General features: G+C 43.7%; 1 protein-coding gene across 1 annotated transcript; it reads right to left on the bottom strand.

Moving 5' to 3' along the window:
• Positions 1-1979: 1979 nt before the first annotated feature.
• Positions 1980-15531, bottom strand: capgb (capping protein (actin filament), gelsolin-like b). Its single transcript, XM_030429756.1, has 9 exons — positions 15427-15531; positions 8973-9166; positions 5664-5818; positions 5182-5340; positions 4932-5081; positions 4578-4664; positions 4352-4484; positions 2569-2660; positions 1980-2384 (listed from the first exon to the last, which is right to left on the bottom strand). Exons 2-9 carry the CDS (start codon positions 9163-9165, stop codon positions 2319-2321), a joined length of 1035 nt encoding a protein of 344 aa, XP_030285616.1. The 5' UTR covers position 9166; positions 15427-15531; the 3' UTR covers positions 1980-2318.
• Positions 15532-15642: the final 111 nt, after the last annotated feature.

The following is a 15642-nucleotide window of genomic DNA, read 5'->3' as shown; positions in this document are numbered from 1 at the left end:
GGAAAGACGCGTCACATCGTGGTCCTTCCACACATTTGTCATCAGACTGATGGGTCGTAAATACATGACTGGACCAGACAGCAGCTACAACCCTCAGTGATCGTTAAAGCAACAGTAACTTTGCATTAAAGGTGCAATACGTCCGAATTTTGGTTAGAAATAATCACCCAGAAATGATCGACATGATGTGAAGAGCAGTTTGACATTATGTGTGATTCTATCTATCTGTGATTGGTCCGCTCAGAACATCATTTCAGGCAGTTGCTTCTTCTTCTGCGTCGCCTGCGCTTCAACATTTGTAATAACAGCATTTGTTGTTCAATATCCACGAGCTCCATCTCCAAAAACACCCGCTCCATCTCAGTTGCCATTGTTTACTGTCTGACCGGAAGAAAACCAAGGAATCCGATATGAACCCCCCGAAACCAAACAAAGACACAGCCACACCCCACTAGCAACTTGGCGGCGAATTGCAGAACAACGCATTCCCTCGACGCAGAACTTCGAATGCTCAATGACGGCGTAGGGTCGACGACGTAGCTACGCCGTCGCCGCGACGCAGAAGCATAAACCAGGCTTAACTGAGCTAACCAGCTAATGGGAGCTAGCTGGTCAATCTGGAAACATGCTGCCCACTACTGGCTTTGGTATGAATTCAACAGTATTGCACCTTCAAAGTGAGATATAAAAGACACACAAGGCAAAAAAGATCACACATATAAACAAAATAGACAAGGCTGGAATAAATTATAATTATTATGTTTTCAGATGTAGGAGGGTCATTTGTTAAAATACTTCTATGTTGCATTTGTTTTGAATGTTAGAACTTTTTTTCCATTACAAATGACTATAATAACAGTTTGAAAGAAATAATCATAAAAAAAACCTTCAGAATTCCCCTCTGCTTTAGTGAAAGCACGTTCTCAAGCAGGCATGGACTCCACAAGTTTATACAAAACCTGCCAACTCCCAGCATTTGACACTTCTCAGCTTTTGATAACTCTGAAACGCAATCAGGTCAAAACTGTCATTTCTTCACATTCTGTTGAGGATTTGAGTTCATCTTGGAATGTTTTCACAAAAATTCTTACATATTGCACCTTTAATGAAGACGCAGATGACTTTTTTTTCTTCTTAATCCAGACTGATCAGTAACTAACTGAATTTCATTGTTTGTTTACAGTTAAATAACCGTTAACTCAAATGTAATAAACTATAAATTCTTTCATTCATCGTGGTTATTATGAGGCGTTACCATATCTCATCTTAAGAGAAGTTCACGTGCACAAAAATATCCCCACAGTTAAATATTTGATATTTGATTACTGGAACACTATCACTGATGCAATTGCGTATAAGCATCATTTTACTGGCGAAGTTGGTCGAGTTTTTATACTGTGCTATATATTTTGTATAGCAATTACATATTTCGACTGAAAATTACTTTCCGTGGATTTTTTTTTTTCCCCACGTGCATTTTTTTTTTTTTGGTTTTGTTTGCACTTTTTGCACATTATTTAAACTGTACATCTGATCTTTTATATATATATATTATATATATATATTTTGTTCTTAATGTATGTTGCTTGTATAATATATGTTGTTTGTATATCTGGAGTGTGTAACAAAAAATACTTTCCCCCTGGGATTATTAAAGTATTTCTGATTCTGATTCTGATTCTTATTAAAAAGGACAAAAGCTCTCTTTGAATTGTAATAGTGTACATTGCTGAGTACTATGCAGCACACAATTAAAGTGGCTCAAGCTCTTACATAAGTTTCATGTGCATCATTTTATGTAATGTACACGGTTAAATTCCCCCGCTGATAACACCGACGATGACCTTTACAATTTATTGTTGTGATTGTTGGCCCTGACAACGGGGAGGGCAGAGTTTAAACAACGTTATGTAAAGATCATCTTCACGACACATCAGAGTGAACTTTCGACGGGGAAAAGAAATCAAAACAACTTCCTCTACAAGTAACAGTTTTTAAGGTTTATTTCTCAAATGCAGGCAAGTCTGACACTAGGACGAATGTAAAAAAAAAATCCAAACTCATGACCTAAAGTTCTTTTTATATCTCTTCATATCTTTATGATCTCGCTAGAAGAAACTTGTATATATAAAAGTGGCATCACATCTCTGATTCTAAGTCCAAAACAGGCTACAGTGTGCTCCGTCAGCACGGTACCTTACAAATATGTACATACAAGTAAATGCTTATAAAAAAAAAATGAAATGTATCTTGTATCAGACGCTGAATGTGCAGCTTCTGCTCCAGAGCAGGACTGGTGGAACGCTCCCAGGAAATGTTTAGTTCCAGTTCTTGAAGAACTGCTTGAAGATGATGGTCTCCTTCCCCTGTGGCAGAATCTCCACCTGCAGCAAAGGGCACATAAACGCACACTGCTTGTTGAATACATAAAGACACAGTGGAGGTGATAATCCAAACATGTAGATGATCGTTTACAATCGTAACAGGCTGCTGTCAGAGAGGGCGCAGCAGGGACAGCAGGGATTGGAGCATTTTACAGGAAGTGTGAGAGCAGCTTCTCATAAGTACCTGCGTTTTCATCCTGGGGTACTTCATCTGGTCGATGAAGGTATCCGCCATGTGTATGGCCATGTCCTTCTCTTGGGCATTTGCTCCGTTACCTGATGGTCAATCAGTGAACCACGTTAGTACCGGCACAATGCTAATGTCTCAAAAAGCGGGATCTTTGTTCATTTGTTTGTAGCTCCTCTTTACACGAGGGATAATAACAGCTCGGTCACCAGAATCAGATGTCGGCAAAGTGACATTGCTAAAATATGTGACGTATCAAGCTCACGTCACATGTACTGTAGACTAAATGTGTGCGCTGACTTTCATATCAGGAGCGTAAAACCACTGGATACTTTTGCCAAGACCTCGTATATAAACAAATAAATAAATAAATTGTCCTTTATTCTGGCCTGAAGAGAACTACATCAATCTCAATTAGATATCTGAGTGTTAACAAGAGTTAGAATAATGTTCTATACAGGTTTTCCACAATGTCTTAAAGGGATATTCCGGTGTAAGCTTAATCCATGGTCTAACACACAGTGAAACTGTGTTAGACTCCCTCTCGAGAGATCAAGTTAGCAGACCGCTAATTTACGGAGTTTTATCAACCTCAGAAACGACGGCACGACAACAATACACTGCAGTAAATGGATCCAAATATAAACCGCCACCAAAAAGCCACAAATAATGCTCAGAACAGCACCAAACTTCAGCAACAGTACAAATAGGGTCTCAGCACATAGTCCGGGGCATCTAACCTCCGCTAGCTTAGCTGGATTTCTACTGAAAAGCTGACTAAATTTACCACTCTTCTGCAGCAGCTTCCTGTTGACGGGAAGTCCAGACGAGTCGATTACAGAGTGCAGTAGAGTTCCGCGGCTCATGGATGAAAATGTATGATTATGACTCCATGGAAAAGCAATCAAAGTTCATACGTGTCTTACCTGCCAGTTTATAACAGTTATTATCGAGAGCGGACAGGGAAAAGAACGGAATTGAGCATTTCTAACCGCACTCGGTAATCGTCGCGCCGGGACTTCCCCGACCCGGAAGCTGATGGAGGAGAGCTGAAATCTGTTTTTAGCTTCACAATAGAAATCCAGCTAAGCTAGCGGAGGTTAGATGCCCCGGACTATGTGCTGAGACCCTATTTGTACTGTTGCTGAAGTTTGGTGCTGTTCTGAGCATTATTTGTGGCTTTTTGGTGGCGGTTTATATTTGGATCCATTTACTGCAGTGTATTGTTGTCGTGCGGTCGTTTCTGAGGTTGATAAAACTACGTAAATTAGCGGTCTGCTAACTTGATCTCTCGAGAGGGAGTCTAACACAGTTTCATGGTGATTTAGACCATGGATTAAATTTACACCGGAATATCCCTTTAAAAGTATGGAAAACGTGGTTGTATTTTAAAAGTTCGGAATAGTGTCAAATTTGAATATTCCCGTTGAAGAATGCTTGATTTTCTCTTCTTTCTTTCGATTTTTCATGCACCGTTTCATGTGCACGTGCTGTACAATGGATAGTGAAGGTAGTGCAGTATCTGCAAATCGGATGTGGACAGTTCGGGGGTTGTACAGTCACTAAATCAAGCTCGGCTTCAGTAAGAAATCCTGTACTCCGCACATCCAGACTCCACCTGAGACTCGCCTCCTGCTGAAAACCGTCAATTATTTTTCACAACGCTCATTAAAATTTGATCCAATTAGATACCGAATATCACCGGCGTGGACCAACTATCACTTTCCTCGGTTTGCTGGCACGGGATCGCCGCTTCAGGGGCCAAGTAGTATTTCCTCACCTTTCCAGACGAAGATCTTTCCGTTGGCGCCGTTGTCCAGGATGAAGCAGTCGTCGCGGACCAGCAGCTCCTTGCCAAACGGGCTCTTCTCCGACACTTTGGTCGTCGTCATAGAACCCGTCGCGTCAGACACCTGTTGGGTAAATGAACACCGTTTTATGCCTTCCTTAATAAACGGTAGTCTGATACATTAGTGCTCCTCTTAAAATCCCGCAGATGAGGTTACCTTGTAGAGGCAGGCAGAGTTGGAGGCGTCTGCTTTGCTGTCCTCCTCTGGCGTGCTCTCTGCCAGCTCTGGCATCTTCCCCAGGACCTGCTCGGCAACAAAACAGGAAGCTCAGAACACAGATGTCCATGAAAAGTGAACTAGATCTGTCGGAGAAGTTATTTATTTATTAGCATTAACCCTGACAACAAGTCGGGTTGAGTATATTTTAGTGGATTCAGGGAATTAACTCATTTAAACCAACTTTTGTTTGGTTTGTTTGCTTGGTCCGCCTTCATCTTACTGATGCCTTCACTAAGCGGGTGAAACAAAGCGGCCCGAGTCATCATCGCATCGTAAAAAGTGCGCGTTTACCTTGAGCATCTCCTCTGGCTCCTCCCCCTCGCTGGTGTCCACGATTTTGGCTTTACCGTGTCGGTCGGTGTCGCGGATCAGCGAGGCGATCTCGCGCACTTTCTGCTTCTCGAAGATGTTGGACTGCGAGCCGATCCACGACACAATGGTCTGGAGGGGGGAAAAAAAACGTGAGTGGGTCGGCAGAATCGCGTCAAAGCAGCGTTTCTCTGTGTTGCAGCAGTATCGCGAAATGTGACAGAGTCCTCACTTCTCCGAGGTCGAGGATGAAGCAGTCTCCCTTGTTGAAGCTGCTCCAGGACAGCTCAACCTCCTTGGCACGGATGTTGCGTTTCCCTTTGATCTGGTACAACCTGTGCACCGTCCCGCCGCCCTGAGGCCTCCTGAAGCCCGACTCCACACCACCCTCCTGTGAGCGAAACAGGATTCTCATTTCAGATCATCTTTTAAGGTTTAATGTTTGTTGCACTGCTGGGAAATGTCACCCAGGGTTCAGTTTTAACAATCAACGTACTTTGGCACCGAGGCAAAGATATCCCCAGAACTATAAAACGATGAAAGGGAAGCATTCATAAAAACAATAATAAATAACAGGGCTAGATAAAATACGAGCTGTCGCAAAAGGCAATTTTTGCATTCAGTTTCACTTTTTTTTTATTATTGAAAACCAAATAAGCATACGTGCAACATTCTGAAACAGTCTTCCACGTGTGAAGTCTAATCCTCCCTCACCTTGTAGCTGACTCCTCTGGGGAACAGATTCATGAACTCCGGGGACTCGTAGCCCTGAACCTGCCGGTGCTGAATCGGGTCACCTCCCAGGAAGTTGTCCAGCTGGGTGGCCAGCATGGCACACGCCACCTGCTCATCCCGAGACGACTTCTCACCTGCAACAGAATAAAGATTACATCTCAAAAAAGTTAAAAAGGTGTTCACACACACACTCTGACAAAGCTTGGTTGATAATCTTTGATTTTTCCTCCCACCTTTTTCTGATTTATTCTTTTCTTTTCCTCTTCCTTTCTCTAAATCTTTTGGTTTCAGTTTGAGGGAAGCAATTTTGGTAGATAATTCTTGTGTAGCTTCTAAAAAGATTAGCAGATGCTGCCATCAGAGCTGAAGAGTTTATTTCTATTTATTTTATTTTATTTCATTTCATTCATTCACTCTTTCAACTGAGTTTGACTACAGATTGATATCACCGACAGGCTCCGGTGGTGGGAGCGCTCTCCAGCTGTAGATCTGATTCATTAATGTTAGCCTGAGATAGTCGTTGATAGACGGATGCTTTGTCTAATCTCCTGCCAAGTGTTTTTTTTTTTTATTATTGTCTACACTTTTCCCAACAGATTCCAGGTGGAGAAAGAAGCAAACCATCCGACGAGTCATGGTATGAAGTTTGGCAAAAATGATGGCGACGGTGTGATACAGTTAAAACCTCCAACCTCCTCCAAAAAACCTCCAGAAACAATTTCACCTTAAAGTGTTTAAAGAAATGATAGCTGAGCTTGCATGTCAGCAAGATATTGACCAGAAAAGCCAGTAAGGTGAGCAGGGGGAGGGGAAATGAGAAAAAATATATAGAAGCGCAGCACACGTGAGAGGAGGATAGAGACATGGGAGAGAAAGGAAATGAGGCCAGAAAGGTTAAGGTGTCACAAAAGAGCTGCTGACAGGGGTGACGGGTCACGCAGACAAAGAGATGAAAATCAAACAGCGTGTCGGCCAGAGACAACACGGGGGTCACCGGTGTCGACAAGAGGAGGGACGGAGGCAGGCTTCGGAGGGACGCTTGCTTGAGCACAGAGAACTCTCTCCGAGCTGTGACAATCAGCTTAGTGTTACCTAAGCACCGGATACACGCTGGAAACAACAGCCACATTTGAGTACTGTAACAGTCCTCCTGCATTTTTAATGGAGCCCCGCTCAAAAACCATCCCAGTTTCCCTCGGGACTTCTTTTTTTTCCCTGTCATCATCCCTCCATCCCTCTCCAGCTCTCCTCGCACAATGATGCAGCAGGTCAGCGCTGGTTCTCATGTGTCATCACCATTAGTGGGAGGGTTATTAGCTTCTTCAAGCGCAGCACAGGGCCAGGAGGAGCTGTGTGGTAAGCTATGGATGATGGTTAGCGCTTTGGCTGGAGTAAAGTAGAAATAGGAGAAGTGTCCCTTCTCTTTAAGGCAGGACTTCAAGCGTAAAGGTCCTGACTAGAATATCTCCAGAATATAGAGTGGCATCATGTTGTGTTGCCTGTTGTGTACACACGTGTCCATCTGCATGCTGTCCTTGCACTAATTCAATGTATTTCAACCCATGTGTTATCACTCTCTTCTGCACTGATGACTAAGTCAAATTTAAATGTTTGTCTTTGGTTAAATCTCTCACAACAGCAGTGGCGGTTCGGGGGGGGGGCCAACAGGGGCCAGTGCCCCTGTAACTCTGAGTCTGGACCCCCCTGTGGCCCCCCCTTACGGGGAGTCTGCATTAATAATACAATGACAGATTTCTTGCAATAATTTTGTTCTGAAGGGAAAGGCAGAAATGAAGTGTCTCAGCAGTTTACTACCCAATCACAATTGCTGAAACTGTAAACACTGCTTTGTCTGAATGAGGGATTTATCCTTTTTTCCGGGTTGTATGTGCCCCCTAACACAAAAGCTGGCCCCAACCTGGCCCCCCTATTAAAACTGGTCTAGAACCGCCACTGCACAACAGAAATGCAATTTTGTTAATCTTTTTTATTATTCATTGTTTTGAGGAAGCTGCACTGCCACGTCAATCTAATCTGAAGGTTTCACACTTCTTGCTTTGTTGTAGGATGTGTGCAACCCCATTCTCCATCCTGCCCACAGAGCTCTGGTTTGCTGGGTTCCTTCTCCAAATGAGGAAACCGACTGAAGTACTCAAAGCCTAAACCCACCGTGACGTCACGAACGAGTAGTGCCGAGTTTTGCAATACAGCATTCACCGTATGTTTGTGTCAAGAGGGTGGAGCGTGGGAGCATGTCCTGATTAGATCAATGAGTGGATATGATCATTTTTGCAACATTTTAATTTTCACAAAAAAAACATCGTTTCTGGCCTTTCCTCCTCAAAGGTGTCGGCGTGTAGTTTGATGATAAAAGAATTCTGCGGAGGCAAGGCTGGGTGGAATGATAGAGCAATCTTTATTGAAACAGAATCTAGAGCCCTGCGTCCGGATCAGAAGCGGCCGCTTTCTGATATCATCAAATCTGTGGACAAAGCAATGCCAAAATGCTTTGCCCTCTGCTCTATCAGAACTCCTATCAGCCTCTGATCTAAGGAGATCTACCAAGTGCCCCCCTCGCGTTCTTTCTGTGAGGGCCTTTTTAGAGTCCCTTCTCAAGTACACCCACTTCTTCTGATTGGTCCCCTTGCCAAATAATCCAATAGACTAACAGAGGAGTTTGACCTGTGTTAGGCATCTCCCACCATTTGGCATGCAGGTTAAACTTAGCTAAGCACTTTATCGTCTGTTAACCTTTGACCCCTCACAGTTGGAAGCCAACCCCTGGACCTTCATTCACACAATGAAAATCAATTAGTTATGATTGAATCTAACCTAAGTAGATCAGAATGTGTTGCCCTCCAGATACCTCATGATTTTGACTGTATTCAGCTTAATTGTGCAGCCCGACCATAAACTAATTAGGAAACTGTTTTCTAAGGTAATGAGTCATTTTCTCATAAGCTTACGCACAATCTTGACTTCTTTTTTTGAAAGGCAGCATTAAGACGCTCCTGCATTGGCTTCCCTTTTCAGACACGGAAAGTTCTGTCGTCCATATTTTATACAGCCAATTCATCGATCTGAGAATGATCTAAACATCATGAGCTCCTCTACACCTCCATTAAATAGCCGTGATCTGTCATTGCTGATTGGTTTTGTCTCATTATAAACGTGCCAGCTACTCACTGGAGCCCTGCACTCTAACTCAGACTCAGTATAATCAACGATCCCTTCAATTCACACCAGACTGCTCATAATATACGACAGATGTTTCCCCCGGTCTCTCACCTATCCACATGTGGAGGTCGGCTCCCTCTTGACCTCGGTTCTCCAGCACCAGGTAGGAGTCCCCGTTATAAAAGGCCCCCACCTCGGAGGAGTCCAGCTGCACTGCCTTCATCTTCTCCACCCTCCACACTCGGAGGCCCGGCTGCCGGACTTCAGGACCAAACTGGCCTGGCACTGCCTTGAAGTGGAGCATACTGCGAGGAGTGAAGAGGAGGAAGAGTAAGTCAAAAGGAAAGACATCAGGACAAACTGCAGAGTTTTAATGTGGATACCAGTTGCTGTGAGTCATACTTGGGAGGCAAAATCACACAAATTCCTCTGCCACAGAAGGGGGAAGAGGTTGACAGAAACAGGAAGTGTAAAAAACATGGAGTTGTGTCAGTGTTTCCATGTTGGGAAGGGATGCCTGTTCTTCGGTTGGAGTAAGGAGAAGTAAAAGCAGACGTTACGCCTACAAGGCTCTGACACACGAAGATGCACTCGACCTGTCATGGTCAGAAGACAAGGGTCCACTTTTAGACTTTCCTGAAATATTTACACATTTTTACAGACTGTGAATAACGTTGAGGAAAGTGTGTTGAACTGCAGAGACCAGAACTCCACAGAGACGCCTCCAAACCACAAACGCCGAGCGGAGGATGTGGTCGATGTGATGAGCGCTATTACACTTAGACTCGACACAAAATGAAGGCTCGTGTTACTGATCAACAAGCAAGCCCTACATTCTGTCTGCTTTATGCAACACAACACCGACAGGGCCGCGCTAACGCAACATTAGTGTGTCGTTGCACAAAACCAGGCATGGCTATGTGCAAGATGGATCATGTCACGGGTCAAGACGAGCCCGGTATGGATCTGGTTGAGTCACTCTCACGTACAGAGCTTTTAATATACTGAGTGTGTTGCTCAACCACACTTGTCTCTTCCTGTCTTCTCTCGCCTTGCTGTGCTATAATTTCACATGAGTGAGACAAAGTGAGGTTTGTGCAGAGACGAGTCAGCGCTACCTAATTCTACCGCTTTTCTCTCACCTTGTCACAGAATATTTGAATGTGGCAAAAGGTGACAGTACCATTATTGTTTGGCTTTTTTTATGAAAAACGTAGTGCTATGATTTTCGTCTCAGAAAGAGGAAACTATGCAGATTTAGTTAGCTAGATAACGACCAACTAGCTGCTACGAGGAACAAATATCAAACCAGACACGTCACACCCCGTGTGATGGAAATAGAGTGGACGCGATGTTACTCCCAGTGTGACACAAGACAGTTGGACAGACTTAGAGACGCATTGTCAGACAATCATCCATGACACATCAACAGTTCTGGAGTTAAAATGTTTAAATGGAGGACAGAACTATTGCTCACTCAGATCTGCATGAATTCAATCTGCGCAAATAAAGTTCACAAGAGTTTAAACCACAGAGCAGTGACTCTTGTCGGGGGACCAGTTTAATAAAAACCGACACCAGTGCGGATACGATGCACGCCGTTGAGCCACAACATTGAACCCACTGACAGGTGAAGTGAATATCATAGAACATAAGGTTACAATGCAGCGTTCTGCTGGGGAACCCTGGGTCCAGATGTCACACGACACACGCATCCCATCCAAACCGCCGCTGCGGACCGAGCGCTCCACCTCATGGCAACTGAACTCCTCGATGGCAGAGACCCAAGATGACATCTTCATGGTCTGACCAGCAACAGAGGAAGTTTGCAAGTGCACACGCCTGCTTAACATGAAACAAATGATAGAAGAGTATTCTAATTATTGTTTTATTAAATAATTCAAGGTCCACTTCCTGTCTTTTTCCGAACATCTATTGAGTCTGCTCAGCTGTTGGGCGACTTGGCTTGCTCAGTGAACTGATCTGTATCTACTGACGGAAACTGTGAGATGCAGTTGACAGCGCCAGAAAACCAAAGTCAGCTTGAGTTATGTTTTTTTGTTTTTAATCTGAGCTTTCTCTCTCAGGTTGAAAATGAGCTGTCACATACAGAACTTAATTAAAGATCGACTTAGAAAGTGTATCTGGAGCAGGGGCGGTTCTGGGGGGGGGGGGCCAACAGGGGCCAGTGCCCCCATAACTCTGAGTCTGGACCCCCCTGTGGCCCCCCTGACAGGGAGTTTGCTTTAATAATACAATGACAGATTTCTTGCAATGATTTTGTTCTGAAGGCAAAGGCAGAAATAAAGTGTCTCAGCAGTTTACTACCCAATCAAAATTGTTGAAATTGTAAACACTGCTTTGTCTGAATGAGGGATTTATCCTTTTTTCCGAGTTGTATGTGCCCCCTAACAAAAAAGCCGGCCCCAACCTGGCCCCCCTATTAAAACTGGTCTAGAACCGCCACTGATCTGGAGCATTCAAACACTTTCAAACATGGTCTTCTTCCGCTGATAGAGACAATTTATGTGACGTGATTAACTCAGCTGACACTATCGACTGAGGAGGACCATGCAGACATGCAGCTGAAAGCAAGTAAGTGGCCACTGAGTTAGAATTTAATTTAAAAAAAAAACCTACAGTTTCACAGTCAAGACTGAACTTCTTCCTAATTTTCAGTTTGACTGATTGATTCAAGACGACTGAAGAAAAAGACTTCCAGTATTTTATTCTATGATATCCGAGGCCGTATAACATGTTTTATATTTGCAGTTTCGCGCCTATAAAAGATAATCCAATGACTCATCCTGGACTGATATCACACAAACATTTCAAACCTCACCAAACCCATGCTGATGTTGATGATTCCTCTGTATTGATAAGAAAGCCTCTGCAGCTTTATGGAGGCTGTGTCATTTTCAAATTAAACTCTGGCAGCGTTTTGCACATCCATTTGAATCTAACGGTGTCAGGACAAACATCAATATACGGGCGGAGCATTTGCAACTCTTCCTAAGAAAAACATCACTATAAAAGTCATTAATTTATGCTTCGATTTAGCTGCTAGACAGGCGCCAGGGAGCTACGACAGCTGATAAGGATGACTAGGAAACAGTTAGCATGATTATAGTGATAAGAGTCAACTGAGGAGACCAATGCATCACGCTGACCAACTCTCCTATATGATCTATTAAAAATCAGCCTACAGGCAGCAGAAAAAGTTGTAACCATTAGCACTTATCGTCAGCGTTGTGGTCAGTCAGACAGGATGTCAGCAGCAGCTCCGCCTTCTATCTGTTATGGGGTTTTTTTTTTAGTGTGAAGGATAATTAATGACTCAATCTCCTTCCCCCTTCTGTTATCTGACATCAGCATCCCTTAAGTAAACTGTGAGCAATAAACTGGTGCCAAAACAAGCCAAACAGAGCGGGTGCCACTGCAGGAGATGGTGGTAGAGAGTGTAGCGGAGGAGAGGGAATCGAGGAAAAAGAGAAAGGGCCTGAGGCAGCAGCTCCTGCAGGGGCCCCGGGTTAAGGTTACAGTGCTTGGACAGCCGCTCTAAGAGTAAATAAAGGAGGCAGAGAGAAAGACCCGGTCCACTTAACTGTATGATCTCCTCTGGTACCTCCGGCATGCTGTCTGACTCCGACTCCATTCTGTGTGTCCACTGGAGTGTGTGTGTGTGTGTGTGTGGGTGTGTGTGCGCGTGTGGGGGTGAGGTTGTAAGGGATCGAGAGGTCTGGCGAGGAGGAGTGTTTGCGCTCACCTGGCCTGGTTAGCTTATATGTGGGAGGTAACCGGAGCCGCTGTGATGAAAGCCAACCTGCGGCCCGCGGATAGGACGCCGCGTGGGGGGGGGAGCAGAGTCGGGTTCCTGGTTTTCTGGCTAAAGCTAAACACCAAGCGGATAATTACTGGGAGAGCAAACTGCTGGCTCCTTCATCTTTCCACTCTTCCCTCCTTCTTCCTTTACTTGGTCCCTACATACTCTCTGCAGCAACACACGAGCAGAAGTATTAGACTCACTATTTTTCCCCTCGAGCAGGGCCGCAGCTAAGAATTAGAGGCCCCCGAACATGCTCAGGAAGTGTAACACATTCCCGTTTTCCATCAGCCCAATGCTGCGAATTTCCTCATTCATTTGTACATTTGAAGCAAATACAAGTTACAAGGCGTTTCTCAATTGCACTGGGAAGTGAGAAGAGCGATTTCAGGTCCCCTTGATTCGTTTTTCCGCGCAGACAAACTCATAGCAATTCTGCGGCTCGATTCTGCAAGAAATTCTCCCGTTTGAGTCATCAGTATCAAAGGTTAAAACAACTCATGCGATTTGTGTGCCTTAAAAATGTATGTTGATAACTTAACTACGATTCCCATGGTGCATTCCAGTAAACAAAACAAAAAAACATCAAAGAGTTTAAATGGGTCATTTGTAAGATACGTCCAGAATTTAATTTGACACTGAACTTATCAACAGAATGTGAGGTTACGTCAAAGACATTCATGTTCTGTGTTACAGACAGCTGCCAGTATGCTTCGATAATACGTAGTGAGCAGACTGGTTTGCTGTTAAAGCCTGATTAGTATGGAGGACTAAAAGTGCCATGATTAAATAAATAAATACGCCATTGAATAATTAATCAAATGTGTCATTAATAATTTAAAATTGAAATTAAATGTGTCATTAATTCATTAAAATACCATTCATTAATTTTCTGTAAAAAAAACATATACAATTATTTCACTATTTAATTAATTATTTCATGGTCCTTGATTTTATCTGTCAAACTTGCCCGTCAAAGTCAGTGGGCGGGGCTAACAAATTTAGTCTAATCCATTGCTTTGGTCTGAAGTCTTGAAATCAAAAGAAGAAGAAGTCTTTCAAAACATGGCGGCTATGTTGATGGAGGATCTCCATTAACTTTCTGGTGAGGGCAAGTTTTTGACATTTTGTCCTGCACCTTGCACGCTGTATCAACATTGGGGCTAGCAGGGGACCGAGCTTTCCACTTGATTTTTAGTGGTTGCCAATAAAGTTTTGTTTGATTGCATCAATCCATTATCAATCAATTTGCCTTGACTGCAGGGTAACCAATCAGGCGTCCAATCAGGTCTGCCCATCAACTGTGATGGGCGAGTTCGATGGATAAAATAAACTCATGAAGCGCTTCAACACAGGACCATAAAATAATTGATTAAATAGTGAAATAATTATATATGTTTTCGTTTTTTTTTTAACGTAAAATGAATTGGTATTTTAATTAATTAATGACACATTTAATTAATTATTTAATGGTGTATCTATTTATTTAATTATGGCACTTTTAGTCCTCCATACAAACTGCATTTTTTTCTCTGGCATCTTAAAAGCACACCCTGAATCGGACCATTAGCCGGTCAGTTCAAAGTCCAAAGTACGGCTTCGTAAACGTGAGATCTGCTGTGTTGAACTGCTGTATATATGAACTCTATGAGCTGAAGGCATTGAGGATTAAATCTTTAATGAGCACTGATTTCCAGATACAATTAATCTTGTAAATCTCTATAATCCAATTTAGGGATTCACAATGGGGGAAACAAGCATGGAAATGAATGGGGAACCCATTTAATAATAAGTCTTCATAATGTTGCCACAGAGGAGACGTTAACAGAAAGAAACTTGACCTTTTAACCGAGGCCGCTGGAGTGGTCAGCGGTGTCTGGTTAGACGGAGGAGACACGGAAAGAGAGAGGGGGAAAGGTTGGAGGGTGTAGATGAAGACAGAGGGTCACAGATAGGCTGCAGGGGTCACTGGCTCAATCAGTCATTCATGCGCCGATAACCAGACAGAAATATGAGAGCAGACGATATGCAGGCGGACAGAGCAGCGGGTGTGGAGAGGTCTGAGTGTTTGGATGGATGGATGGATGGATGGATGGATGGATGGATGGGTGCTCTGTATGTTGATGAGATCAGAGACTGAGATCAAGACAAAGTGATGCTGAGGGGGATAAACTGAGAGGAGCAGAGGACAAAGAGGAAGGAGAAACCAAATGAGTTAAATACGAATGTTAAATCACACTTCCACGGCTGTAAGGAAAGCGAGTTTGAACCTTTTTGAGTACATTCGTCAAATAACATCTGAGGTTGTTACCCCCACCCTAACTTTCAGGAAGTCGTCAAACAGCTGCTGATACGACCAGGATGATGTGTAGGAAGTGAGACACAAACAGGCTGGTAATAGAAATTTAAGGTGGGGTTTTTTTTCGCTCCGCTAACAGCAGCAAAGTGTAGCCGAGAGTGAGCGCAGAGTTTGAGTGGAGAGATGGATGTCAAGAGAGTCAAAAGTGAAGATTCATTGTCCCGGCGAGAGATTCTTCAGCTGATTGCAGGAGGAATGTGATGAGCCAACAGGGAGAGAACAGTGTGCGAGTGTGTGTGTGGAGGGGGGGGGAAGAAGAAACGGAAAAGATTCAGGGTGAAACAAAATAAGTTTACAGAAAAAAAAAAAACCCACAAAGTAAGCCAAGGCAGAACTGTGCAGATCCTGAAGGTAACTGAGCAAAACAAAAAGTCAAGGCTTACCTTAGAGAGTGAGCTGGCGGCGGGGTGACAACGCGTCTGAGCAGAGAGTGGAGAGAGAAGCAGTCATGCAGGGAGAAACACGTCCCTAAACACACACTCTTTCCCTCTCTTACACAAACACACACCACATATTTCCTGCCTCCGTCTGGCAGTCTTAGCCCAGCCCCTCTGACTCAAACACAAAAGATGAAAAAGTGCGGAAACCTGATTGAATAA

The sequence above is a fragment of the Sparus aurata genome, chromosome 10, assembly GCF_900880675.1.
Source record: "Sparus aurata chromosome 10, fSpaAur1.1, whole genome shotgun sequence".
Taxonomy (NCBI): domain Eukaryota; kingdom Metazoa; phylum Chordata; class Actinopteri; order Spariformes; family Sparidae; genus Sparus; species Sparus aurata.
This window is presented reverse-complemented; position numbering and strand designations above follow the sequence as displayed.

Bases quoted from the DNA above. Each gene is read 5' to 3' on its own strand.
- capgb (XM_030429756.1), bottom strand. From the start codon at position 9,165: ATGCTCCACTTCAAGGCAGTGCCAGGCCAGTTTGGTCCTGAAGTCCGG. The intron at 4,665-4,931 runs GTAAACGCGCAC...GTTGCCGAGCAG, and splicing joins AGCCAGAGGAGATGCTCAAG to GTCCTGGGGAAGATGCCAGA. The intron at 2,385-2,568 runs GTACTTATGAGA...CCTTTGCTGCAG, and splicing joins ACCCCAGGATGAAAACGCAG to GTGGAGATTCTGCCACAGGG.